Source organism: Caenorhabditis elegans, chromosome I (genome assembly GCF_000002985.6).
Source record: "Caenorhabditis elegans chromosome I".
In the NCBI taxonomy this organism is placed as follows: Eukaryota; Metazoa; Nematoda; class Chromadorea; order Rhabditida; family Rhabditidae; genus Caenorhabditis; species Caenorhabditis elegans.
In genome coordinates this window covers 9,063,192-9,089,948 of record NC_003279.8, presented here as the reverse complement: position 1 = coordinate 9,089,948, position 26,757 = coordinate 9,063,192, and the positions used below count along the sequence as shown (strand labels likewise).

At 33.6% G+C, this 26,757-nt stretch overlaps 6 protein-coding genes and 4 non-coding genes across 10 annotated transcripts; 7 read left to right on the top strand and 3 right to left on the bottom strand.

Moving 5' to 3' along the window:
* Positions 1-720: 720 nt before the first annotated feature.
* Positions 721-937, bottom strand: T06D10.5. Its single transcript, NR_050355.1, has one exon. It is a non-coding gene; the product is annotated as an Unclassified non-coding RNA T06D10.5 (non-coding RNA).
* A 1,128-nt stretch (positions 938-2,065) lies between these two features.
* On the top strand, positions 2,066-2,206 carry T06D10.6. The gene has a single exon (NR_050354.1). It is a non-coding gene; the product is annotated as an Unclassified non-coding RNA T06D10.6 (non-coding RNA).
* A 1,894-nt stretch (positions 2,207-4,100) lies between these two features.
* T06D10.3 (Fatty acid desaturase) lies at positions 4,101-4,600 on the top strand. The gene is made up of 3 exons (NM_001129043.7): positions 4,101-4,161; positions 4,277-4,385; positions 4,457-4,600. Exons 2-3 carry the CDS (start codon positions 4,291-4,293, stop codon positions 4,524-4,526), a joined length of 165 nt encoding a protein of 54 aa, NP_001122515.2. The 5' UTR covers positions 4,101-4,161; positions 4,277-4,290; the 3' UTR covers positions 4,527-4,600.
* Positions 4,601-9,924: 5,324 nt separating this feature from the next.
* On the top strand, positions 9,925-12,384 carry chaf-1 (Chromatin assembly factor 1 subunit A dimerization domain-containing protein). Its single transcript, NM_060039.9, has 8 exons — positions 9,925-9,997; positions 10,043-10,120; positions 10,169-10,440; positions 10,493-10,901; positions 10,947-11,014; positions 11,364-11,493; positions 11,546-11,614; positions 11,709-12,384. The coding sequence occupies exons 1-8, from the start codon at positions 9,938-9,940 to the stop codon at positions 12,060-12,062; spliced, it is 1,440 nt and encodes a 479-aa protein (NP_492440.1). The 5' UTR covers positions 9,925-9,937; the 3' UTR covers positions 12,063-12,384.
* Positions 12,385-14,871: 2,487 nt separating this feature from the next.
* On the top strand, positions 14,872-19,099 carry rsbp-1 (Abi_C domain-containing protein). The gene is made up of 6 exons (NM_060038.9): positions 14,872-15,366; positions 16,554-16,642; positions 16,726-16,808; positions 17,277-17,494; positions 18,188-18,385; positions 19,045-19,099. Exons 1-5 carry the CDS (start codon positions 15,325-15,327, stop codon positions 18,269-18,271), a joined length of 516 nt encoding a protein of 171 aa, NP_492439.1. The 5' UTR covers positions 14,872-15,324; the 3' UTR covers positions 18,272-18,385; positions 19,045-19,099.
* Positions 14,880-15,077, top strand: T06D10.8 (uncharacterized protein; the record flags this gene model as incomplete). Its single annotated transcript, NM_001361803.3, has 1 exon — positions 14,880-15,077. The coding sequence occupies one exon, from the start codon at positions 14,880-14,882 to the stop codon at positions 15,075-15,077; it is 198 nt and encodes a 65-aa protein (NP_001348683.2).
* T06D10.7 lies at positions 15,281-15,368 on the bottom strand. Its single transcript, NR_050353.1, has one exon. It is a non-coding gene; the product is annotated as an Unclassified non-coding RNA T06D10.7 (non-coding RNA).
* On the top strand, positions 15,964-15,984 carry 21ur-12762. The gene has a single exon (NR_050352.1).
* A 585-nt stretch (positions 19,100-19,684) lies between the features above and the next one.
* rad-54.L (DNA repair and recombination protein RAD54-like) lies at positions 19,685-24,870 on the bottom strand. The gene is made up of 17 exons (NM_060037.5): positions 24,759-24,870; positions 24,266-24,344; positions 23,949-24,192; positions 23,766-23,905; positions 23,321-23,666; positions 23,123-23,247; positions 22,959-23,077; positions 22,837-22,914; positions 22,663-22,789; positions 22,507-22,614; positions 22,353-22,461; positions 21,875-22,041; positions 21,143-21,484; positions 20,618-20,715; positions 20,385-20,496; positions 20,267-20,341; positions 19,685-19,975 (listed from the first exon to the last, which is right to left on the bottom strand). Exons 1-17 carry the CDS (start codon positions 24,860-24,862, stop codon positions 19,892-19,894), a joined length of 2,457 nt encoding a protein of 818 aa, NP_492438.1. The 5' UTR covers positions 24,863-24,870; the 3' UTR covers positions 19,685-19,891.
* A 675-nt stretch (positions 24,871-25,545) lies between these two features.
* snx-3 (Sorting nexin-3) lies at positions 25,546-26,671 on the top strand. The gene is made up of 4 exons (NM_060036.4): positions 25,546-25,646; positions 25,689-25,754; positions 25,801-26,021; positions 26,110-26,671. Exons 1-4 carry the CDS (start codon positions 25,551-25,553, stop codon positions 26,213-26,215), a joined length of 489 nt encoding a protein of 162 aa, NP_492437.1. The 5' UTR covers positions 25,546-25,550; the 3' UTR covers positions 26,216-26,671.
* The last annotated feature ends 86 nt before the right edge of the window (positions 26,672-26,757 follow it).

Here is a 26,757-nt window from a genome sequence, read left to right as displayed (position 1 = left end):
TCGCAAGGAAACACACATACATTTCAGGAAAAATACATCCGATAAATCTACAAACCTTCGAATTGATCGAAAATTAATCGAAAATTTAGAAAAGTTTTATAACTGCCTTCAAAATGTGTATCAGTAAACAAATGCAACGGTGAAAATTAAAGTTGTGAAAAAAACATAAAGCGTTTCGAGTTAGATTTTCTAAAATTAACTTAGGTATGCTAAAACGATCAGTTTCACCAAAATAAATAAAAAATAAAACCTGGAGCTCAATTTCCACAATTTTACTGTGGGATTTAGGAGCTTGACTCACAGGGGCAAAATTTTCATGGAAAATGCAAAATCGATATAGCTGAAGTTAAAATTTCCCATAAGAGCTATTATTCCTGTTTTCCACATAAATTCCAAATCAAACACACAAATGATACTGTAAAATTTTCAAGAAAAGCACACGTCATTTCATCCAATTTCAGAGTATTTGTCCATGTCGTCACGAAAAAATGGTGCGGCAAGAAACTGCATGAATGTGTGTGTGTGCGAAGCTTCACCATCAACTATAGCAGCAGAAGCAGCACAAAAAACCCTTATTCTTTCTGGTTTTCTGTAGCCAAATATTTTTTTTGCAATCGCGTGATGTGTATACTCAGCCTGTGCTGCTTGGGGCTGCTACGAGACGAATAAAAGAGTCCAGTTTTTTGAGAGACAAGACAAAAATGTTTGAATAGTGAAATACAGAAGAGAGAGAGAGAGAGAGAGAGAGAGAGAGAGAGAGAGAGAGAGAGAGAGAGAGAGAGAGAGAGAGAGAGAGAGAGAGAGAGAGAGAGAGAGAGAGAGAGAGAGAGAGAAATGGTAGATTGGGTCTCAAGACGAAAGAGATCATCTTTAGGTGCGGCCGCACCAGATGATTCAAAAAATCAATGGGTTCGAAGAGATGATTCCTAAGTTTTATGATTAGTTCTTACTAGATCAAGATAATAGTTACACCCATAGAACAGTGCCGCAATTGCAGGTTTTGTAACCTCTTTATTTTACAGTGCCCAACTTCCGAAATTGTCAGCTCGAATATATGGGCATCACCAATCACTCTAATTTACATGACCTACCTACTGTTTTGTAGCCTACTTACACGTTTATTCAGGTTGATCTTCAAAAACTACCAGAGTTGTTACACAAATTTTAGTGTGAGGAAAATAGTAAACCCACGTGAAATTTTTCCGCAATTTTCGGAACAAACAGCGAGAGCTTCAACGGCATTCCGTGCACTTATAACTACAAGTTGAGCCAAGTTTGTCCAAATCAAGTCATTCAAAATTCACAGGTTCTAATCTATCTTATATTTTCTTGAATCGACCTATTAAATATCTCGAATGATCCGTTGGCTGAGCTGTTGACACCGAAAAGAACATTTCCAACAGAAAATAGCTATAATTTTTTGAAAGTGATATTCACCTACCATCAACTGAAATGTCACAGCTCCCGTTTGGACTTTCAGCTAGAGCCAAGGTTATTAGAAATTACCTACATTTGAGCAATATCTTTAGATCTGTCTAATTCAACTTAAACTAACATTGCCTGCCAGGGTTCAAAGGTTAAGTTAACGTCCGTCCATTGCAGAAAAAACAGCAATTGGCCGATGAAAGTGAGCCTTACCATCGGAGCCCCGCGGCGAGAAAAAACCAGTATTTACTCAAAAGTGTCGAGTTACCAACAAACCTAACTATTAACGGTCTCCCAACTTTGTTTATAAATAGCACAGTTTAGTACCAAAATAACACGGTCATTTTTAAATTGGGATTGAGAAAAAAACTGATGAAAACTTTACTTTTTCGTGAAGTATATGTATTTAAGAAAGAGTGAAGGCAACTCTCTGGCGAACTTGGTAAATATTAATGAACCTTACTTGAGGAAGAATGGTCTTTTGGTTCATGAGCTTAACTTCCAAAGAGCAGAAACTACACAAGTTTGATTTTTTAGAGAAAATGTTAAAAATTTCAGAGTATGAAGCCAGGGGTACTTACAAATAATACTTTAATGTAGTTCTGACTAAAATCTTCAAAATGGAGCTGGAAAGTGTATAGAGAGTACATTCTCTACGTCATTGAGTGTCAGATTCAGATGACTGGATCTGGAATTTTTTCTGATTTTTTTTCGCTTTCTCAAGATTTGCATTTAAAAATTGAGTGGGAATAGTCAAAGAATAATAGTTTAAGAACGAAATGTTTTTTTGAAAAATTGAAAATAGCGTGAATATTGCTAAAAAACCAAAAAATCTGAAGTTCAGAAAACCTTTAAAAAAATCCCCATTTAACTCTAACTAGGAGGTTCTACCAAAATTATTATAATTTTGAGATTAAAAAATAGTTACAATTGAGAAATACTTACTTTGTGTCTGAATATTTTTTTTCCGAAAATTGGAAAATTAATCAATAAACCTACAGTAACCAAAACAGAGAAAGAGACACAGAGAAAAAGAGAAAGATATTTCAAAAAATGGGGAGTTAGGCACGACGCGCATTCAATTGGAGATGATGACGGTGAGGCAGGCGAAAGTCGAAAAATAAACAAACTTTCTCATCGTATTCCACTATTTTTCCGCGCGGAAAACCTCCTCTCACTTCATTCTGACAAATAGGCTCCGCCCATTTTGCGTGACGCGAAAAGTGCGCGCGGAAACGAGCGAGAGCCGCGTGTGAGCAAACACGGACGGTTTGTTTACGGAATATATCCACGCCCACTTTTCGGCCCGTTTTTCCTTCAATGACCATCAAAAACGGAATGCAGGATTTTTGACAAGGGGTTTGGAAATTGAGACGATTAGAGAAATAGTATAAGGTTGTGAGAGGGTAAGGGAGAGCCTGAGAAAGTGATTAATTCAAAAGATCAATCAGTTTGAACAATTTCATTGTTTAGGAAGATAATAAGAGTCTAGGCACTTGATTGGAATTGGGTATTGCATTTGCTCTAAAAAAGTAAGTACGTCTCGATTAATATCAAAAGATGTGAAGAATGTACCAAAAACAAGCTTCATTTTCCACTTGTGTCCAGCTTTAAAATAATCTCGAAACTTTTATGTTGTGAAGTTTTCAACGTTATTTGACTAATTTCATCAGTAAAACAATTCCGTGACCATGTTTAGAAATTTGAGGAAATTGAGGATGCCTTGAAATATTGAATTCGCAAAAGAAAAATTAAGAAAAAAAATCTGTGAATAATTTTTTTTTTCAATCCCCCCCCCCCCCCCCCAAGATGAAAACTGCAGGAGCAAGCAGCGAATAGCTCCACCCACTGTTAAACCAACCAGATGGAGTTAAAAGAAGGTTTCAAAATTTGGAATAAAAACTAATTTTAACCTTTTTAGCTTATATTTCTTTCGTGATATTTCATCATTTTGAACAATTGCGCGTACTTCAAAAAGAACCCTCACAAAAATCCCTAGTTACTCAAACAATCTCATTTTTCATAATAAAATGTTTCAAAAGTGCAAATATCTTTCAAAATGCCTTCTGACTCGGCAGTTCGCTACTCCTGGGGCGCGCACGTTCTGCGCCTGGCGCGCGAAAATAAGGGTATCCGCCTGGCGCGCGCACCTTGAGCGCAAAGGGTATGCGCACTGGATGCGAATAGAATCAGACAAGAACGAAACCGGAGCCAGAAATCGAAATAAACGTGATTTTTTCAGAATTTTATAGATTAATAACTATGCAATCACGATTATGAATTTGTAAACGAAAAAAATGGAACATTTATTGGCTCCAGGTTGGGGTTGTCTAATGGGACACACAATTGATAGGAAACTATACTATGTATGTATACATATATGTCCGTATATGAGCAAGTACTAGTATATAGGCACTTTACAGTTGTTTTGACTTCCCAATCCTTAATGTTCACGTAGAAAATCCATGATCCGCACATCGTCGACGCTCTGTGCGCGGATCGTTCACGCCCCGTGCGCGCCCCGTGCGCGCGCCCTTCGCAGATCGCGGCCGCGGCCTAGATTTCAACTCTGCCAAATTTTTCAAGCGGTGTTTTTTTTCAGTTTTTTTCGACTTTACACATTTTCTTGATTTTTTATTTGTTTTTCAATTAAATATTAATGAAAAAATTTGCAGAAAATGCTTAGATGCCGGTACGAAACAAATTATCGGAGGATTAGAATGAAATAATTCATCGGTAAGATTATAGAAACAATTTATTCGAAATTAGTAATAATTTGATAACTACCCGGTCTTCAACCTTTTCTACGCATCGCAATTATTAAAAAAAAAAAAGAAATTGATATTTTCAGAAAAGCAGCAAAGTATGGAGATGAACTGGATTCACCACCTCCTCGCACAGCCTATACACGAGAGAGCTGGAAAGAAGATTTTTGGAGTTGCATATTTTCTCAGATACTTGTAAGTTTTTCTTCTTCAAATGAACATGAAAAATGTTTCAATGAATGAAATTAACTTCTTTATTTTTGCAGGTCCATCGAAAGAACTCGAGGAACTCCAACAGAAAAAGAAGGGGACTTGCTACACAATGAAAATTATTAATTTTGAAATGCATTGTTAAATTTTTTGTTAAATTTTTTTAAGATTTTCAATTTAATAAAATTAAATTTATATAAACTCAGTATTCCAAGTTGACAATGTATTTGATAAAAATAATGAAGGGATGGGGAACGAGCCGTGGCCAAATTCGTATGAAATGCGCCGGGCGCGCGCAGAGAGTGCGCCGGGCGTTCGAGACATTATTACTAGCGCGCTCCGTCCGCGCGCCAGGAGTAGCAAAGTGCCGAGGATTCTTATCAAAAAATCATCTGACTATTTTTGAACAAAAACACAATTATTTTTGATATTATGACAACAAAAATATGTGAAAAATGTACTCTGGTTATAATTTTAAAGTACAAAAAGTTTCCCTTAAAAATGAATAAAAAGTCATTTGATGAAAAACATTGAATGAAAACATTCAGAATCTTGTGAGTTTTTGATTTGATTTTGTTTATTAGAGCAAAATATCTGATTTCCGTAATCAAGTGTTGGATTCAATTACTCTTGGCAGTTATGAGAGAAGTGAGAGAAACAAAAAATATACAAAATAAATGAGTTGGCTACTGTAGCATTGATTATTCACTCTTTACAATTTCAGGGTTCATATTTCAAAGTTGGTTCACTTTTCTTTGGAATAAATAGGATAGAATCCTGAAAAAATGAGCCACTTCAAAACTTGAAGGATGAGACTTTAAAAATAAAATTGATTTTTTTTAATTACAGTCTAGATTTGAAAAACGCCGTTTAAATTTTTAAAACGATTCTCAATGTTTCAAACTAAAATTCTCAAAAGTTTTTCCGAATTGAAACAATTTTCAAGAATTTCCTGCTGTTCTCAACAAATCTTGCAACTTTTCATAGCTTCATCCATATGCTACTTTAAAATGTCCCTTTTGACCTTTTCGCCAGCATCCCCAAATCCGCCTACCCGGAAATTGTCAATTTTCTAAAAAAAAAAAAGCTTGGCGGCTATTATGGCTTTTATAATCTAAAATTGGCACCCGTGAGAGAATGAATATACAGTGAAATATCAAAAAGAGAAATCTTATGAAAAGAGTCGGAATTGATTACAAGAAACAGGGGATACACGATTGTCGCATTTCCGGTTGTCACGGAAATTGATTAATTAATGAAAATTGTGATAAGTGAGGGTGATAAGGAGATACTGATCACAGATGACAAGATAAATTACAAAAGTTCACAGTTTTGACATTTTTGTCTGCTTGTTTCTGCAAAGCATATTGAATATTTATGGGAAGCATTCTTTTTGAAAAATAATGAACGATATAATGGTTGCAAATAATTCAAATGTTGCACCTAGAGGCAGATAAGAACCCCAACTGTGCTCAACAGTAAGACAGCGGTAAAACGATATTAAAATATGAAACTTGAAAAATGTTAAAATATGAGAAAGATTTTTTAAAATTCTTGTTGCAGTTCTTACCATTTTTTATTGAAAATGAGTTAACCAGTTGGAAAATGTTCAAAACTACTGATATGGTGCTAAAATTACCAAATATTACAATATATAATTGAAATGCAATCAAAGTTGAAAAGTGGAAAGTTTTTTTGCATATCATAATTTTAAATATTATTTTGGTGGTTTTCTACTTTCATTGTGTAGTTTCAGCTTTCAATTAGTCACTTCCACTTATAGGAAAATCTCAGAAAAACTTTTTTAATGAGTTCCATGGTAAGGCGTAGTTGCACAAAACAGGAGCTTTAGCTGATATTCCCTTAAAAACGGTATTTGGCTGCAACTTTCAATCCAAGTTTTGCCCAAACACACTTATGGCAAAGGTCCGCCAAATCTCTGATCCCATTTTTACGATGTCTTGTCTAAGTTTAAAACGGCTCGAAAAATTTTGGATCAAATATTAGCAATAGTTGGAGATCAAACTTTGGCTAAACTTCAAAGATGCAATCAAATGCTAAGAGTACCATTTAAAGATTCAATTGTGCATGTTACCACTTGGAAATTATTTAAATTTCAAAAATGCAAACTTCAAAACTCAAAGACACTAACAAGCCAAAGACCATGAAACTGATAAGATGGGCAGATGGTTGAAGCTATAATTTCAGGTCAAACAAGAGAGCAAACACGTATATTTTACAATTTTATCATCAATTCACCTTTCTTCTCTAATTTCTCTTCGTTGTTCAATAGTCTCTCTGTCTGTATATTCGGCTATTTCGGATACGTGATAAGACGAAAATGGCGACGGTTTCGCCGAAAATAGAAAAGGCGGAAAGAGGGGGAAGAAAATATGGTAAATTGAGAGGAAAATGGACAAAAAGAGAGATTGGTGGTGATAAATGATAATGATAATAGATTGTATGTTTAAAAGAAAAAAAGAGAAAAAGGGGACCTGCTGGTTTTATAGATACAAATGACTTGTGACAACATGTGATTTAGAGAGATCACGCAGATTAAAATACACAAGTTCATAATATTTTACATTTTAGGTACTTTAACATATTTTCATGATTGATAATTTTTGAGTGCAATCCGAGTAGATCCCATCTTATAACGTAATGTGTGACGACTTTTTTATAGCTAAAAATTCCTAAAAATGCGATTTCCAGGAATGTTTCTAAAACCACAACAATATATTTAGATGTACGTTAATTGCTTGTGAATTTGCCATTTAAAAATTTTTTTAAATCATCTTTAAAATACCGAAAAAGTTCAATATCCCTAAATACCTTTAACCACTTTTTAATTTTGAACTACCGTACATTCTCTATTAGTGCGGCATGCCGCACTAATTTCCGGGCCTTTCGCGGCTTGCGCACTATTAGAGACTGCCGGACTACTGGAGACCGCCGTACTAATTTTCGATAACTAATTTTCCTTTTGAGGTTACTACTTTCGAGAGTAGTAAACTCAAAATTCCCTCATAAAACTTCATATTTTATGTGAAAATCAATGAAAATTGTGTATTTTGCCCCCAAAGGCACTGAAATGCAATGTTTAAGTGAAAATTTATGAGAAATTATTAAAGATTGAACAAGGATACCATTGGAGTAATCGAATATTTGAGGTGGCTTTCGCAACCAAAAAAAAGGAGTGCCGCACCATTAGAGACTGCCGGACTATTAGAGACTGCCGCACTAATTTTCGAAAGGGCAGTAAGGGTGCCGCACTAATAGAGATGCCGCACTATTAGAGATGCCGCACTAATAGAGAATATACGGTATATGTTTTTAAGCTGCAAATTCCCAATTATCATTCAAAAATCTGAAACAAATATCTCGAAAAAGGTACATTTTTTTCGTTGATAAATGAAGTTTGTTAAAATATTTGAACGAGTTTAAAATCTAAATATCTCTCTCAAAATTATGGTTTTAGGGTGAAAAAAAGTGAAAACTGATTAATTGAAACTTTTTGATTGTTTTGATTGTAAATAAAAAAGTTTATTTCGGCTTTTGAAAAGTTTAACTAGTATATTTGGTTAAGTATTTTAGCATCCTAAATTATTTAAAAAATTTCCATACTGGTGTAATCCACTTTTGAACTTTTGATTCCAGTCGTCGATTTACACAATTTAAAAGTATTTGTACAATGATGATAAGTATTTAGGTATCAAAACATTTTATGATAATTTTCTTATTGAAATAATGAATTTTAAAGTAACTTTTTTTGGGAAAAAATTTATTTTTAGAGTGTGGAAAAGTTCTAGCTAATTCCGAACTATCACTGTAGACAAGCTAGGTATCGAAAGAAAACCTAGAAACATTTCATAAGTAAGTACTTGAATTGAAATAAATAGGTTTTCAACTCTCAAAAACAATTGTTTTGACAGACATGGCAATACGCGGATCTTTCTTATTTTTTGATCTGGCGCTAACACGGAAAGGAAACGTGGAGGACAAGTGGATAAAGGAAGAAAGAAAATAGAAGGAATGACGACTAAAAATAGAAATAAAAAGATATCCTCTCACTATGGCTTGTGCTCTTGCTTTTCCCTCTTCTCATGACATCATTTTGTGGATCAGAGACAACGAAAACATTCAGAATTTATTTGGTTCAGTTCAACGTCACATTGATACATTGATGCAAGTTAGAGGAATGATGTGATATGTACTGATACAATTGATGAGAGCAATTGAACTTTGAATAACTTCTAATTGGTAAACTACAAAAAACTTTGTAGATATAGATGATAAGATTCCTCGCAATGATAATATTTTCATTTATATCTAATTGAAATTTAGAATTCGTTGTAGTATTCTTGTAGAGACCTTTCCTGAATCTCAATTCTGCTGGAGACGAAGATTCCATTATGTTGCAGTGAATTTTCTAGACATTGTCCTTTTTTGGCCTTATTATCGTTTTGAAATACAGGAATTCGCCATTCATCGGGCATTTTCAGAAATTTGTAAAATATTAAGACATGTTGTGAAAGCTATTGAGTAATGTTCTTGAGACCTTATTGTGTAAGAATCAAGAGACTCACAGGTTTGAGACCCGAAGAACTCGGGGGATGTTCAATTGGGGGGGGGGGATTACCAACTCGGGGGATTGGCCCCGCCCACAGAACCGTGGCTTGCAATACGCCCATTTCTGCAACTGCCGCACGATTTTAAAATTATTTTTTCTTGTTATTTCTCGCTCTATTGAGAGAAATACAGTTTTAAAACTGTGCGGCAGTTGCAGAAATGGGCGTATTGCAAGCCACGGTTCTGTGGGCGGGGCCAATCCCCCGAGTTGGTAATCCCCCCAATTGGACATCCCCCGAGTTCTTCGGGTCTCACAGGTTTTCGACGTTTATAAACTACTTATGACAATATTTTAGACGCGTTTTACAAATTGTGAAATTCGCTGCGGGACCACCATCATTTTACTAATATTTTTCTAATCGCGCCTCTCGATGGTCGCAATTGAAAAATATTTGCGATTTTGAAATTTTTACATTATACAGCTGGTGAATCTCTTATAACTACATTTTGTATTTTAAAAACCGCAAAACACCTATATTATGCTTATAAGCATGCTTTAAATCTATTGATTTCGCAAAAATTTTACCAGCTCGCTCGTCGTGTCTCACGATTTTTGAGCTTCAAATGCAGTTTACCCGAAAATATTGACCCTTAATCTAACTTTTATTGATTTTGCGGTATTTTTTATCTAATGGTTTGACCAGATTTTTGGAAACCTGTGTTCGTTTTTATCGGAAAATTCCCAAACAATTTTTTTGGTAGATTCGCCTCACTGAATGAGAGACTACGGCAAATAGAGAGGGTGCAGAGAGTTGGCCGACAATTGCGGTGGCCGTGGCCGAAAAACATCAGAAGCGGGAGATATCCGCTTTCAAAATTAAAAACTTTTGTCTGACATTTGCAAACATTAACGCCTTTTTTCTTTTGGTTCGCAGATAAAACAGAATATTTTCAGAGTTTTCTCAAAAATGGATGAATCTCATGTTACCGATAACACTACTGACGATGTACTAATCGAGACGAATGAGGTTTATTTTTTAATCTGAAATTTGGAATATGCTTTTTTGTTTCAGAATTCCTGTGACCCAAATCAGAAAGGTGTGAAACGGGTAGCTCAAACTCCACCAGAGAAAGATGCGAAGAAAGTGAAGGTAATAATAATCTCATGTTTCTTTATATTTCAAAAAACATTTTTTCAGCTATCGCGTGATTCTTCAAATCAGTCTGTGATTGAACTATCGGATACTTCTCCTCAAAAAGAAACTTCCCAACAGTCCCCAAAAGCTCCGAAAACTCCGAAAACTCCAAAAACTCCAAAAGTTTCGAGAGAAGAACGAGAAAAGCAGAAGAGAGAGAAAATGGAGGAAAGGGAAAAGCAACGAATCGAACGCGAACGAATTCTTGAGGAAAAGCGTTTAGAAAAAGATAAGCTAGCCGAAGAGAAACGTTTGGACAAGGAGAAAAAAGAAAAGTAAAGATTTTTTAGAAATTATTAAATTTATTTTACATCTAATTGTTTTCAGGGAACGGTTGGATAAGAAGTTGGAAGAAGATAAGAAAAAAGAGGAAAAACGGAAAGAGGCTGAAGAGAAAAAGAAAAAAGATGAAGAAGAGAAAATGAAGAAGGATGAAGAAAGGAACAAAAGAAAGAAGGAAGAAGAAGAAAAGAAAGAAGCTAAACGGCGGGAAGATGAGGAAAAGAAAGAAGCAAAAAGAAAGGAAGAAGAGGCTATCGAAGAGAGAAAGCGTCGACAGTCTGCACTTTTCGCTAAATTCTTCTCGAAAGTCGAAAAGAAAAAAGTTGCAGAACCTCAGAAAGAGTCTTCTAACTGGTATCTACCATTCGAGAGAAAGGATGGAATGTCTCTCGCAAAAATTATTTCAAGAGATCCACTTCCCGACGATGCTGATATTTTTACACAACACGAAGAGGTATAATTCGAAAATTTTATTTATTTTCATAGTTTTTATTTCAAGATTAACTCGATCGCTTCATTCATTGAATCTGCGGCAAAAATTGTACCAATTGAATCTTCAAAGGCCAGGTAAGTACATAGTTTTTTAGAAAATCACATTTTCGAAAATTTGAAGCTTTGTTTATTCAGATTTTATTTACATTAGAAACACCTTTTCATCTGAAGAAATTTATTTTTATTTCTTATTAGTAAGATTTCTCAGTGCGTATACTCGAACGATTTGTTTTTAGCATGCCTGTATATAGGTTTTTATTATTTTAATAATTTTCATATCGAAATAGTTTTCCAAAAATTATTCTAAACTTTATATTGTCCCAGGGATTCTAATACGTAACTAAATTATATTTTTCTTCAATTGTAGTTCAAAAATATTATTCCAAATGACTAAAAATACTAACATTTGTGATATAACTTTCAGAAATATGAAGGCAAAGTTGTTCCAATTTCATGGAAATCGTCGTCCACAGTACTATGGAACATGGCGAAAGAAGTCAAAAATTGTATCCGGATCGTGTCCATTGGCAGAAGAAATTGGTATTGATTATAATGTGAGCTTGTCTGCCAATCAGCGAAAAAAAATCTTAAATTGATAAATTTCAGGTTGTATCGGATGACGAGTGGGAAGACGAACCTTCTGATGGTGAAGAATGCAATTCCGATGATGATGCTGTTAGTTTTCTTTTAATTTCAGTTTCTTTTTAAATCAATAATTATGATCAAGATTTCAATATATTTTGACACATTTAACTTGATTATTTTTCAGGAAAAGGATAACGACGATGACGATGGTGGTGAGGAAGATGATGGATTCTTTGTTCCACCGTGTTATCTTTCGGATGGAGAAGGTGATGAAGATTCGACATCTGATAATGACATTGCTGGAGATAAAAAGAAGGAAAAACAACCAAAAAGAATCACAATTGATTCGGATGATGATGAGAATTCAACAGATGCAGCCGAACGAAAAGCTCGTCTTGCTCAACGTGCCGAAGATTGGGCAAAGAGAACCGGTAAAAAGGAACTGGCAATGAAGCCAAGAGCTGTTGGACCTGTTTTTAATAATTGTGATGATCAACCAGAAGAATTTAAGTTTATGATTGCAGTCAAGTTCTACTAATCATTTCCGAAAGCTATACTAGAATCGGATTGACAGTTTTAGTTATTCTACTGTCTAATTTTTTATTTAAAATTCCAATCCTTTTTAAATATGGTTTTCTTTCTTTTTGACTGTGAATGTCTCCCTTGCGTCCCGTAGTATTTATCATTTTCTGTTCGTATATTCCCTTCTCCTAACCAGAATTTCATCTAAATTTATGATTATTTTCAAATTTAATTTCCCGAATAATTTTAAAACTTGTATTTTCTGGTGTATTTTTCATTCTCAAAGCCAAAATGGTGGACGAGAAGAAGAAGGAAAAATGAAGGAAAAAAAGAAGAGGAAGCCCCTTTCGTACACACACACACACACACACGCATATACGTACAAAATAACGAGAGAGCCAGACGACGAGAGCTCTTCGGGGAAGAAACAAGCATGCGAGACGCAGATACGTAGACTACGAGTTGCGTGCGAAAGAGACTACGCGTCGCGTGTCCCGCGCACGCGACGCGTCCCCTTGCTTCTTCGAGCTCTCGATGTATGGGGGTCCTTTGAAGCTTTTGGGTTTCTTGGCACTTCTTGGAAGATCTTTCATAGAATAGTTTTAGCCATTTTTGTGGTTATATTTAATACTTAACATCGTTCATCTGATCTGAAAAAAAAAGAAGATAAATTTGATATTCAAATTCCTCACTTATTTGCCAATTAGATTTTAATTGCTCTCTTCAAACATTCATTTTTTAAAAAGATAATTATGTTCAAAGTACACTGAAAAGGAAAATAATTCACACATTTCGGATCTTTATGGAACATTCCTGAAAATGTTACCGATTTTTTGGCATTTTTTCGTTGATAATTGTCAAGTTTTATACTTATCAAACTGTTATTCTTATCTATACAATTTTCAAATATACCTGTATCTACCAAATCTACCAATTTACTATGCCCTGTTCTATATGTAACCCCGCCTTCTTTCTGGTATAAATGCCAAATTTGTTTTTTAAGTTGCAAAACCCCCTTCTTAAAAATATCTGAGTGGTATTTTCTAAAACTAAATGATTATTTTAAAACTGTTTCATACATGTAGGAAAAGTAAGCTTCACCTATTTTTTGAGGCATTTTATTTTTTTATAATGCGATCGGTATTTCTATAGCTCGGAGCAATTTAAAATTTTATTTTTCGTTTTTTTTAAATATTAATATAATGTACATTAGTTTCTATGAAGTTGAAACTATAAAGTTTTCATTTGGATTTGCAGTTTATTTTGGAAATCTCAATACTATTTTTAAATGAAATTCATTTCCTTGCTACGCTCCAATAAAACCTACATTGTAAGACTGTAAAACTAGATGATTTAATTAGATGTAGGTTACAACTATAAATCAATCAATTCTCTGCAAAAAATACGCACTCCTTCTGTCTCTCTTTCTATATGTATCTCACTGGCTCCAATGCTCTCTCAATGCTTCCTCAAGTCATTATCGATTCTCTGCATCTATGAGTCTCTCTCTCCGCCACTTTCTTTCTCGTCGCAGCTTCACTGAGCCACGCAGAGCAAGAGCAGGGGGAGCAATGCGCCCTCCTTGTGCTCTTTTTCTCTCTGTATCTCTCTCACTCTCTAATATCTCGCCCTTTCTACACAAAATGTGTGTGCATCCATCCATTTCATGCTTCTTCTTCTTCTTCTTCTTTACCACCGAAAAGCAACACAAATAGAAAAAAGACGAAAATAAGAGAATGAGAGACACAGAGAAGATATGTATACAAGCAGAGAATCGATCATCTATGCTTGACCAAAAGCTGAAATTGGTAATAAAAAGGAACTGTAATAAACATTTTAAAGTAGTGTTGCTATGAAAATTCTAGTAAGATTCAGCACTGTCAAAATATTAATTCAAAACATTACCAAAATTTTTAAATAATCTAGAATAGAGCTATGATCTAATACTATAAAATACCGACATTATTTTCTAGAACAAATTAGAATTTCAAATACTATTTTTCAATTACAAATTCTCATAATCCCCAGTACACGAAAAATGATGGGTTTTTTGAAATGTCAATTCAAATTGAAAAACCATATATTTCAATCCTGATTGAGTATGTCGATGAGCATTCATTTTTTAGAACCTCCTTCCCAATTAAATTTTCAATAGACGCAAAACGTACTCACAATAATTTGGATCTTTTTCTGAATAACACACCAGAGACTAATTCTGAGAACTGAATCTATTTAATATTTAAAAAATTAGTGAACAACAATTATCATTCATATCCATGAATTATTGCTTTCTTTTTCTTACAGTCCCTAAAGTAAATTTTTTATTTTACGGTTCCAATAATTAAACTAATTATTTTCAATTTTGGAGCTACATTAACCCTGTCGCTTATATATGAACCACAACTTTCAGTTTTACAATAAATATTTCAAAACTGAACTTATATTTCTACTCACAGGTTAAAAAAAACTGAATTCCTTTGAGCCTAAAAATTATTATGTAATAATTTTGAAGTAACTCTAACTATGGGTGTTGTAAAAATATTTTTTTCAGTGTTTTTTTTAAGAAAAAAAAGGAAACATTGGATACCTATAAAAAGACGAGCAATAAAAAATACCCGGGTAACTATTAAGAATATGCTGACTTTTATCAAGAATATGCTGATTATAATAAGAAATATAGCAACATTATAATTTTTAAACAAAAAAATGCAATCTAAAAATGTCTCGCTTTAAAAAACCTAAAATATTTCTCTAACCACCTATACAGTTCTTTTACTAATTCTTCTCAAGTCTTTCTATTTCAAATTAAATATTAATTTTTACAGAAACTGTTTTGACAATTACGTGCTTGTTTGACCATTCACCTCCTCCTCCCCCACCCGGTCCTCCTCGCTCCCCAAATTTCTTGGCTGACATTTCCGTTCAGGAGCTCGTCAGCTCGGCGCGCAGCCCGCAGGAGGTGTGGTGGGTGGTCGGAGGACTCAATCTTTGTTCTTCTGCCACGAGGAGATCGAGAATTGTAGAAGAATAAACAAAAAAAGAATCAAAATAAGAAATATACAATAATCAAGACAAACCACGGAAACTGTAGCTGTAGTGTGATCTTCTAAAACAACACAAAAGCTTCACCACACCGCAAACGTTTATCATTGGTCTCGGTTTCTCGACGTCTCCATTCTTTTTCTCTATTTCTCTTAATCTCTACTACTGTCTCGTACTTGCTCGATTTGGACACACCGCGGTTAGGCTTCTTTGAATAAGGTGGCACTAACCGCGGAATGCGACAGCATTCCATGGCCAATCCAAAGAAAATACAGGAGGTTTGTTTCCATTTTTAAATTAAACTGACAGTGATTACGTGGCCAACAAAAGTTGATGTCCGAACTTTCCACTATTCGCGAAACTCTATCTGTGACCTGAAAATTATCATCATAAAAATAATATAAATCAACCGTGTAATTTTAAAAGGAGGTGCATAGTCAGTAGTAGTTCAGTTCACAAATACATTTATAATAGTCTAAAATGCCCAAATACCATAAATAAACTCTCAAAAATGTTGCTGAGTTTCCAAATTTTTCAGTCAACGTTTTGGTAAATTGCCAATTTTCAAAATGTGGACTTTTTGATTATGAGTATTTTTGTAGGTTTAAACTCCTAGAATGGTTAAGTATGTACAAACAATTAAAACGCAATACAAATATAAAACTAGCAGAACAATTTTTTTGGTAGTCTTCCAGAATTATGATGACTGAAAACTGAGCTTTCACCTTTTTTTACTGTGCATATAAACTTTTAAGTATAATTTTGAAAAGGTTTACTATGATTTTTGAATAATTTCTCAACTTCAATAAAATAGACTTTTGAAATAACATTTTCGAGAAATTGGTAAATTGCCAATTTTTGTAAAGAATGAATAATTTCATACCAAAACGTCCAACTTCTTCAATGTTTGAATTCAAATTATCGAAACAAAATTAGAAAAACCGTAGAAAAAAAGGGTATAGTTATCTACACATGTATAGTTTTTATCAGAAACAATTATCTCCCAAAGGCCAATTTTAGTAAGAAAACTCGACTTTAAAAAGTAAACATTATAAAAGAAAAAATAAATTATCTAAAAATATTAAAATTGATGAAAAGAAAAACAAATTTGCTTGAAACTCGAAAATAACAGAAATATTTCAAAAATCTTCAAAAAGAGTGGGAATCAAAAATCCCTCCATTCCGATCAGAATATGTCTCTATTTTTCTTTTCGTTTACCATACCATCACAGATGTTTGACTAAATACTTGAGAAAACGAAGCACAAAAACTGTTCACGGATACCTCAGATCGTCACCGCCAATCGCCATCCGCCCCCGCTCACTTGTCGGTGATCCGATATATCCCTCGGGGGAGGCGGAGAAATGGGCGGAGATGACAAACAATCGGGGGCGGGGATTGGGTGTGCAGCCACGTGTCATGATTTTTAAAAATGGAAATAAGAGAAATGAGTACTGTTTTACAGCTGGTGCACGAGTGCAACGTGCAACTTGCACTCTTCCGTGTAGCAACACAAGGAATCGGAACCGCCCAAGATGGTGCATCATTAAGGAGGTTTGTTGCTTTTTCCCCTTTCTTTTTTATTTTATCTTCAAGTTGTTTTTTTTTTCAAAAAATCTATATATCGAATATTACAGGGAAGTCGAAACAGCGGGTCGAGCCTGTCAGAAAGCAGTTGAAGCAGCAAATAATGTTGTTCTTCCGCAGTTAAGGGCAGATGGTAAGAATATATTTGAAACTAAAAAAAAGGTTAATTTGGGAGAATAATTAAAAAAAAATCAAAGACGTTGATATGATAATTCTTGTTTTAATTTTTTATTCAAAAAAATTAAGTTTTGAATGTTCACTATTACAATGTGCTGTAATTTCATAATTATAAAAATTAAAACTTTTCGAAAACATTTTTTATCAAGATCTATTTTTATCAGCATTAATTTGTTAAAAAAATGCTTAAATATTATAGAAATGATATTTTTCAAAATTGTGCCATGAATTTTTTCCCATTCTGTTTCAAGAGTAGTTCGATCGAAATTATTTCTGATTGTGAGCAAAAGTAATGAGACAGTTTTATTTTTACAATTTTTGTGATTGAATATTATTTCTTGTTTTTATTTGAAAAATATAAACTCTTTGTAGCTTCAAAAATATTAACTTTTTAAGGTTTAATCGTTTTAAAAATAAATTTCAGAAGCAGAAATAGCTCGTCATGGATCATTATTTATTGGATGTGTTGGTGCATATCTGATAGAAATGAAACGTTGTGTAAAGTTGGAAAAAACATTTCCTGCTCCAACAGAACCATCAGTAACACCTCAACAAGTGGAAAGAGTTGAAGTCATTTTGGATACTCTTGAGAATTTAATAACGGTGCATTATTCGACAAATGAGCAACCGTGTTTGGATAAGGTAAGACTTTTGTTTTAAATATTGAAAACTACGTGCAATAGAGAATTATTAAATAATATCGGTTACTGTAACTCAATAGCTCGAGAGTTTCTGAACTAACTTAATTCAAGTCGATGTTCAAGGCATCGTCCTTGGGAATTTTGTAAAACAACACTCATAACCAAATATTTAACATAAACTATTTTTTTGGGCCAAGCTTGGGCAAGCCGTGACAATGAGGAAATTTTTTTAATTAATTATATGTATAGTTTTAAGATAACCGAATATTATAGAACAATAGTTCCACACATTTTTTGAATTTTTTTAGTTTCAGTAAAAAAATATGCAATTACGCACAGCCAATTTGCACCTATCATAACTTTAAAAGTCGATTTAAAAAGTTTTTTCTCTAGGTTTTCAAAAAGTATTATGCTTCAACTATTTATATTTGAAAATTTTAGAGGTTCTAACTTGATTGACTTTATTTTTAAATTTCAAAGTTTTCAAGTTTTCAAAAAGTTTGGCAATTTACCAAAACTATGAATAAATGTTTCGAAAATTCTAAATCATTTTACTTAAGATATTTCTCTTGTTAATTCATTCCGAGTATATTTTGACGAAATCCCCACTGGCACTTTCAAATACAAAATAATATATTTCACAACTCTTCGGCAAAAAGTTCAACGTTGCCCTAAATAATGTTAAATATTTCAGTTGCAAGTAACACCACGAAGAAGGAGAGCCACATCGTGTCGACCGCAGTGCGTATGTTCAAAATTGAAAACGAGTTATGCATGAAAAATGAATAATGAGCTCGAATTTCACAATTATCAAAACGGATCAACAAGCCCCGCCCACTTTTCTTTCGGTTTTCTTCACGTTTTTCTCTACGCCAATGTTTCTTTCTTATAGGTAAGTATTTGAAGTTTTGATCTGAATTCTTTAGAGAAATAAATTTAAAAAATGTTATGCAAAAAATTAAATAACGTCTGTGAACTTAAATTATTGAAAATGAGTTGTAATGAAATTTTTTTCAAAAAATTTTAAAGGAAAAATTGAGTAAAAATTACGAGTCTTCTTCCCAATGCATTGGAAAATAATATTTTTTCAGAAAATTAATTTTTGAACAATCTAGTGTACGCTAATAGCGTTTAATAATCTTTTTAAAAAATTAAATTGCTTTTGAGGTGTAGTATTGTGGGAATTTTTCTTTAAAATACCCAAACTAGTCTGAATTTCCAAAAAGTAAAAAAACAAAAACAAAAAAAAATTTACTCGATTTTCAAATTATGATTAAAAAAAAAAATATCTTGAAACTTCCTCGAAAAATAAGAACTGCAAGACCAATCAGCGAATCGCCCCGCCCACTTTTGCACTAATGAAATTAGAAGTGGGCGTGGCGTTTCCTATTGGAGGAAATTCATTCCCAATTTTTAGAGTTAGGTATTTTTCATTTGTACTGATTTTCTTCTGGATATTTTAAAAGCGAACTTTCCATTTACTCTACACCACCTTAAAAATGTAGAACTTCATAGCTACAGTAACCTTACAGTAACCCAAACATTTTACAGGTGCAGACATTGCTTGGCTTCATCTCCATCTGGTGTCTTCCATTCTTAAAGCCACAAAAAAGTGTTTTCTTCAAATTTTAAATTTAAATAGTTGTAAAATCGCCTAGTAGTTTTGTAACTTTTCCATATTTTTAAAAAAATTTCTTCTAGTCAATTACCTCAAATAGGTTAACTCAAACCTGTAAAAAGTGAACTGATTCTGACCAAAATATTCCCCCAAAAAATTGAATTTTTTGCGACATTTTGCATATTTATTGTCTAAGTCGAAGATTGTCGATTTTGATTTTTCAAATTTGAAAAAAAAATCGATCGATAATCAACATTTCCGTTTTATTTACATCATCAAAGCTCAAAAAATATAATATATTCATTTCATACCTGTTGGCGCCTGACCTTTCCCGGAAAATTTAAAGTTTTTATTATAATAATAGGCATAATTTCTTCCCTCAAATTACAAAATAATGTCTTTTTTTGCATAATTTTTTCCTCTTTCTCAACATTTTTCATGAATTTTTTTTCTGAAAATTTGTACATCGTATCAATGTATTTTTGTGCAAAAAAAAACTACCAACTACCCCTTTCGTTTCCAACCCACCCACAATTTGATCAAAGTTTGTCTTTTTTTTGTCTGAATTTGAAAAATAAATTGAAAATTCATATTGCAGGCGGTGTATTTTACATGAGATCGGGCGATAAAAATGATATTGGGATGACTTGGAACAAAAATTGAAAGAAACAAATTAAATAAATAACAAAACAATATAACATGTCCCGTTTTCATCGCATAGATAGTCTATGTTATGAAATAGGGAGACTTCTAGATTTGTTTCAACTTGGAAACATTTAACTAATCGTCGTTTTCTTCGGCTTCAGAAGGCACGTAGTCCTCATCAACTTCTTCAACTTTTTCCTGAACTTTCTTGACTTCAACCTGCAAAACGCTATTTTGAAGCATGGAAATATTAATTCAATGATTCTAAATTATATATCACAGACAATTTAAAAATTACAGAATTAGAAAAATAAACTACACAACTAGAATTCGAAAGAATTTCCAAAAAAAAAATCCAGTCGGTTTTGGAAAATTGTTTTAGTCGACTTCCAAAATTTTGAGTGACAAAAACTGAGCAATTGTCACTTTTTGATTTCCACTTTTTTTTGAAACATTTTACTATTATATTTGGTAATTTTGGCACCATAGACGTAGTTTTTTTAAACCTACGTTGTGCGATTTCTGATGAAAAACAAAGGAGATCGATCCACATTCGAAGACGGCTCGGAGCACATTATCAGCCACCTGAAAATTAAAATATTTAAAAATAAAGATAATAAATACAAACTTTTCTAGCTGATTTCTGAGAATGAAACCAATTCGATAAATCACTTGCACAGTCCGCATTGGTTGGTGGATCAACACTTTCAACTCCTTGAATACATCTTTTACATTTTAATCTGAAAGAAATTTATACAATTGTACATTATAATGCATAACATTATTATAACTATCAGAAGAAAAATTCACCAAAAATAAAATCGGTTTTATAAAAAATATTATTTTCATTCTGATACTTACTTTTCATGTGTATCCGATGCCACTGTTGATTCCAACTTGAAGAGTTCTCGAAGTTGCTCGGAACTAAAATGACGAGCTACGTCTTCACCCGCATCAACCTGAAATTTTTAAGATAACTATTAAATACCCAGATACTGATAATAATAACCACATAATAATCTGCAATTTTCACTCTAAAATTAAGTTAGTTACCGCGTCTCGACACGACCAATTTTTCAATTAAAAATGGCGAGCGCCTTTAAAGAGTACCGTGGTTCTAGGTTTTTTTTCAGAATTTTCAGCAAATTAAGATACATGTAATACAGTATTTGAAAAGGCGAAAAAGAAATAGCAAAAAATTAAAAAAAAGTTTCACGATAACGAGGAATTGAGAACTACAGTACTCCTGAAAGGCGCACACTCATTTGCATTTGAGAAAAGTCGAAGCGGGGAACCGAATTTTTTGACAAAATCGCAAAATTTAACATTTTAGTTCTAGTAGTCTTTAGAACATTTTTAGATTATATGAACAAGAGGAAATCTTACCACACACGATGACAATGCTTTTTTATGTGTCTGACGTTGAAACATTTTCTCTTCAATTGATCCAGTTGCTAAAAGTCTATAGATGAAACACATTTTCTTCTGTCCATCTCTCCAAACTCTCGCCATTGCTTGATCGTCATTCGCTGGATTCCAATCCGGATCAAACATAACTAATCGATTGGCTCCAATAAGATTTAGACCACATCCACCAGCTTTCGAAGAAAGAAGGAAACAGAAGATAGTGCTGGCTGGATCATTGAATGTATCGACAATCTTGGAACGTTGTTTGATTGACATTGAACCATCAAGGCGCACGAAATCATAGCCACGAAGTTTGCACAGCTGAAAAGTGAAGAAGTTTCAAAGTTTAAGTGACCACGTTATAAGTCGGTCTAGATTTTAAAGGTGGTGAATTTGCTTCAAAAAATCCAAAATAGTCATACATTCCAAAAAACCCACAAAAGAAAGCAAACAAATCGCGAAAAAAAAAACAAATCGACATTTTAAATTCCTTGTTTTTTTGGAAAGTGGGCTTCTCATTTTGAAGGAAATTCAAACAGAACATTTAGCCGAACATGGAAAATTGATTTTTTAAAGTTGACTTTTTTTTTCGTTTTCTCCGTTGTGAATTTTCTGAATTTGAGACTATTTATGATTTTTTGAAGCGAACTCCACATTTAAGTCGGTCTAGATTTTTATCATAAATCATTTTTTTTTTGGAAATTCGCTTACCTCCATAAATTGATCAATTGTCTGTGTGTAGTTTGATACGAGAACAAACTTGTCATCAGTTGTTTTGCGAGTGACTGCGAGAATATAATCGAGAACTTTCATTTTTCCAGAAAACGATGGATCAAATGATTTCGGGTTAAATGATTCAGGGAATATGGATAGACATTCTGAAAATTATTTTCAGAAGTTTGTGAAAAACGGTGTCGGTTTTTCGATTTTTCACTAAAATCGTAAATCGAAACCTTTTTTTTGTTTTTCCGATATTAAAAATTTTTTTGAATTTTCGAAAAATATCTTAAAATTTTGGTTTTTTCTGAAGAATATTATACGTTTTCTTTTTTTTTTCATCAGCATAAACAAAGCTTTACGAAACATTGAAATTTATAGTTAAATTTTGAACTTTTTTTTCCGATTTTAAATGCTCCGATTTTTTCTTGATTTTGAATACATTTTTATAAATCTGAAATTCTAAACTCACTGTTTCTGAACCTATTATCAGGTTTTTGAAACTCATCATAAACCAAATATGGATGATTGCAAAGCTTTTTGAGATGAGTGATAAACGAAAGAGCAGATGCGGTGGCACCCTAAAAACAATTTATTTGTATTTTTTGAATTTTCAAACAAAATACCTTGTCCTTTTCGACAATGCGGTTTTGTTTTTCACATTCGATAAGTTTATTGTAGAGTGTCTCTTGAAGTGTTGAGTTTTTACAGCAGATGATGTGCTCATATTTAACCTGAAATTAAATAATTTTATTTAGAAATCAGAAACTTTCATATCATACCGGAAGATATTTTGTTAAAAGAGCTGATGTTCTTCGAATAATGCATTTCTCTACAAGTGAAATCATTTCCTTCGTTTTCTCTTCACCTTTCTTCTGATCTTCTGAACTTGCGTCGGCGTCGCGACCTCTAGAAAAGATCACGGATTAAAAAAATTGGGAATAAAAATAACTAACTTTAGAATAGCATTCTCGAACTTCTTCCTGAACTCACTTGCAGTACCCAAAAGTCCGGGATTCACGAAATTGACCAAACTGAAGTTAATTAAAAATAATTGAATATTTTGAACAAATAGTACCTAAAATACTCTAACAAGTCATTTTGAATAGGTGTACCCGAAATCAGGACTCTTCGAGCACATTTGAGACCACTCAACGCCTGATACGTCAGATTCTCGCTGTTTTTGAGTCGATGTCCCTGAAAAGCTCGTTTTAAATAGAGTCAAAACAATACAGTATCTACCTCGTCACAAATAACGATTCCGACATCTCCAGAATGAAGAATATTCGCATAAAGACGGAATGTTTCATATGAAATAATGAGAACAGGGATGGCACAACGCATTTTTGAATCCGCCATAAATGAATCTGAAGTTGGAAAATTAACTTAATTTCAGGGGTTTATAACATTTTCTTCAAGATTTCAAGTTTATTCACTCACTGAGACAAGCAATAATCTGTTCTCGTTTTCCACTGTCCACTGGCATCGCATTCAGCCGTGTTCCCAACCACTTTTTGATTTCTTTATCCCAATTTTTCACCAAACTACTTGGACAAACGATAATACTCTTCGAAACTGTTGGACACGCATCGGGACTTTGTCGTAGAAGTGTCCAAAGTAGAGAAATGCATTGAAGTGTCTTTCCAAGACCCATTTCATCAGCCATAATACATCCATGAAATTCGGGAATATTAATACCAGTCACACAATCCCACATGAATTTAACACCATCTCTTTGATGCGGACGCAGGATTTTTCCAACAACCGGATCGGCTACCACGTGCACCTGAAAAATTTGATAAAATGGACATTCATATTTTTGCAATATTTGAGTCGTTTTTTTTATTCATGTTTTTTTTTCGATTCTCGCAGCTAAAATTCTCACCTTTCGATCCTTATCTTCCTTGAGTTGTGCGTGTTCACTAAGATGTTCAGGAGCATAAAGAATCAATGCACCTTCATGATATGGATCAAATAGAGCACATTTTCGACGGTTTCCACCAAGACCTAGGCTTCGACCAGATACTGAAAACTCGTTTAAAATAAACATTTTTACATGTTTTCTTACACATATATCCCTCCATCGGAATTGAAAACTTTCTCGACAACAACTTCGCAATCATAGCATCGTGATCTGATGATTCGGAAGCCATACGTCTAGAGAATACATCGATATTCACAAAACGTAATGGACTTGCTTCTTCTACAGATACAGGTGGTTCTATGGCAGGCAGTGCCTTCTTTCGTCGTCGAAGACCTTGTTTTGAAGGAGAAACTGACGTAGAAAAAGGGGAAATGAAGGTTTTGTGTATCTGAAAAACATTAAAAATTACAATTACAATTAAGTTCCGAATTGTATTTCATTGCAACTAAAAATATTAATACATTTTTCGGTTCCTCCGTTCGTCCTGAATATCCTAGACTTTTCCGTTTTTGTGTTGGAGCAGTAGAGCTTGTGGAAGGTCTGAAAATAATATACCGCATTTCCTCTATTAGTCTTGCATGCAAGACTAATTTTCAATAGACCCGTAGGGGTGCAAGACTAATAGGGACTGCAAGACTATTAGAGGCTACAAGACTAATTTTCGAAGATCCAATAGCTTTGTTAAATTGGCCATTTATCGTCAAAATTTTGACTTGAAACAGTCTAAATCATGCAAAATACATGCTTTTCTATTGTTTTATCAATTACTTGAACAGTTTAAAATTTAATTTAGCTAAAAAATGGCGAAAATTTTGAAGTTTTGACAAAATACTGCTGGCCTGGCAAGAATAGGGGTGCATGACTATTACCGTATTTCCTCTATTAGTCTTGCATGCAAGACTAATAGAGGGAATACGGTATGTGTTAAAATTTGAATTTTTTATAAAAGCTCACAAATTTTCCGGTGTAACTTCTCGTTTCCTTTTTGGCAGTTCAACTGGGATATTAACATCTTTTCCATGACTATCTTCTAAATTTTCGAACGTTTTTTTTGGCATTCCTGAAAACTAAGAAAATCTTTAATTTCGCAGAACAACTGAATAAACAAGTAGAATTTACAGAAATTCAACAAAATTTTTAAAATGCTCTTTTTATTCAAAAAGAACGGCGCCGCGCCATCTTGAACGAAAACAAAGTTTCGAAGAAGACGAAACACGGACACAGGGCGGTGTCAGCTATTAATTTTCAATTTAACAATTATTTTACAACATAGATTTGTTGTGAAACATTTTTTTGCTTTTGAATCAATTATAATCTTTTTAAAATTTTGAGTCATAGCGAGTCACTGCTTTTTCATTCCATGAATCTGCGGTGTCTGCTTTTGAAATTTCAGTTTGAGGTACGGTTGAATTTTTTGTGTGCATTAACACAAAAGTGTTTGCGTACTTTTGCCACTTTTTTCATTTCTTGATTCGTTTTGTTTATCGGCGCGCGATGAGTCATTTTTGCCGTAATTTCCTTGAAATTCCAGTTTTATTTATTGATTTTTCACAGCTTCATATTATTTTTTCCATTTTAGTTTGCCGAACAGCGAAACAAAAAGCAAACGATGTTCTCGCATGTTGTCGATTAAAGCTTTGGATTCCAACATAAATTTCACTTTTATTTTGTTTATATTGTGAAAATCGATACTTAAATAAACAATTCAAAGCAACTTTGATATAATTTAGAATATTTGCAGTGCAAATGGCATCCGGCGCGTCGGCAACTCAGCGGATCCCTTCAAAACGGCAAACGCTGGACGAGGCATATGCCCCGCCGGCCAACTTCCTTGAAATTGAGGTTTGAATAAAAATCAATGAATTAGATCAAGATAACTTGCAGGTTATCAATCCTATCACTCATGGTGTTGGAAAAATGCGCTACACGGATTACGAAATCAGAATGAGAGTAAGTATAGATTAACACTGACCGCATAATAAAATCGTTGTTTCAGTCGAATCTCCCCGTTTTCAAGCAGAAAGAATCAAGCGTGCGTCGCCGATACAGTGATTTCGAATGGGTTCGTGCTGAACTAGAGCGAGATAGCAAGATTGTGGTTCCAACGTTGCCAGGAAAATCATTCAAACGGCAACTGCCATTCCGATCCGATGATGGAATTTTTGAAGAGGAATTCATTGAAAATAGGCGCAAAGCTCTCGAGTTATTCATCAATAAGTACGTAAAACTGTTCAACTATACGGACATCAAAATGAACTCAGAAAATTTTCACATTTCTAAAAGTTTTAATAATATGTTCTTGCAGGGTTGCTGGACATCCACTTGCTCAAAACGAACGCTCTCTCCATATTTTCCTCCAGGAGCCAACTATTGACAAAAACTACGTGCCTGGCAAAATTCGTACCGCTTAAATTTTAAAATGTTTCTAAATTCTCCGCTCACGAGAAAAATCTCAAAATACCCAGAGTTATAGTTTTAACGCTGTCTGTTTCAATAAACAGAAGGAAACTTTTAAAAAATGATAATGTTTTCTTATCATATTTTTACATAACAAAAAATGAGTAACGCTTTCTGATCTTTTGAGATATTTAGTTTTCAAAAAGTGAGTTTTTAGAAGCTTTTTTCCAATTTAATCTCGGCCCATCAAAATATTGTTTCCATCCCTCCACCAAAATGCGGTATTTTTCGAAATTGTGTACTTTGTCCCCATCACCACTTCTTTCCCATTGATTTCCATTTTCTGGCTCCTGTTTATTTCATATTTATTTTTACATTTTTGTGTATAGTTTCCCAATTTCCCAATTGATTGCACTATTTTTATTGCATGAACCCCTTTTATTTGAACAAATATGAAAAATAAGTCTTCCGTTCCTTGATTTCGTTTCTTTGGATTTTAAAGTGGTAAATTGGCAGTTGTGTGCATATCGCAAATATCTTGAGTGTATCATTAAAA

Coding starts and splice junctions, on each gene's coding strand:
- T06D10.3 (NM_001129043.7), top strand. CDS start 4,291: ATGGAGATGAACTGGATTCACCACCTCCTCGCACAGCCTATACACGAG. Junction 4,386..4,456: donor GCATATTTTCTCAGATACTT/GTAAGTTTTTCT, acceptor TTATTTTTGCAG/GTCCATCGAAAGAACTCGAG.
- chaf-1 (NM_060039.9), top strand. CDS start 9,938: ATGGATGAATCTCATGTTACCGATAACACTACTGACGATGTACTAATC. Junction 9,998..10,042: donor TACTAATCGAGACGAATGAG/GTTTATTTTTTA, acceptor TTTTTGTTTCAG/AATTCCTGTGACCCAAATCA. Junction 10,441..10,492: donor GACAAGGAGAAAAAAGAAAA/GTAAAGATTTTT, acceptor AATTGTTTTCAG/GGAACGGTTGGATAAGAAGT.
- rsbp-1 (NM_060038.9), top strand. CDS start 15,325: ATGCGACAGCATTCCATGGCCAATCCAAAGAAAATACAGGAG. Junction 15,367..16,553: donor ATCCAAAGAAAATACAGGAG/GTTTGTTTCCAT, acceptor ACTGTTTTACAG/CTGGTGCACGAGTGCAACGT. Junction 16,643..16,725: donor GATGGTGCATCATTAAGGAG/GTTTGTTGCTTT, acceptor CGAATATTACAG/GGAAGTCGAAACAGCGGGTC.
- rad-54.L (NM_060037.5), bottom strand. CDS start 24,862: ATGCCAAAAAAAACGTTCGAAAATTTAGAAGATAGTCATGGAAAAGAT. Junction 23,906..23,948: donor TCCGATGGAGGGATATATGT/GTAAGAAAACAT, acceptor ACGAGTTTTCAG/TATCTGGTCGAAGCCTAGGT. Junction 22,790..22,836: donor TTCGAGAATGCTATTCTAAA/GTTAGTTATTTT, acceptor GATCTTTTCTAG/AGGTCGCGACGCCGACGCAA.
- snx-3 (NM_060036.4), top strand. CDS start 25,551: ATGGCATCCGGCGCGTCGGCAACTCAGCGGATCCCTTCAAAACGGCAA. Junction 25,647..25,688: donor CCAACTTCCTTGAAATTGAG/GTTTGAATAAAA, acceptor GATAACTTGCAG/GTTATCAATCCTATCACTCA. Junction 25,755..25,800: donor ATTACGAAATCAGAATGAGA/GTAAGTATAGAT, acceptor TCGTTGTTTCAG/TCGAATCTCCCCGTTTTCAA.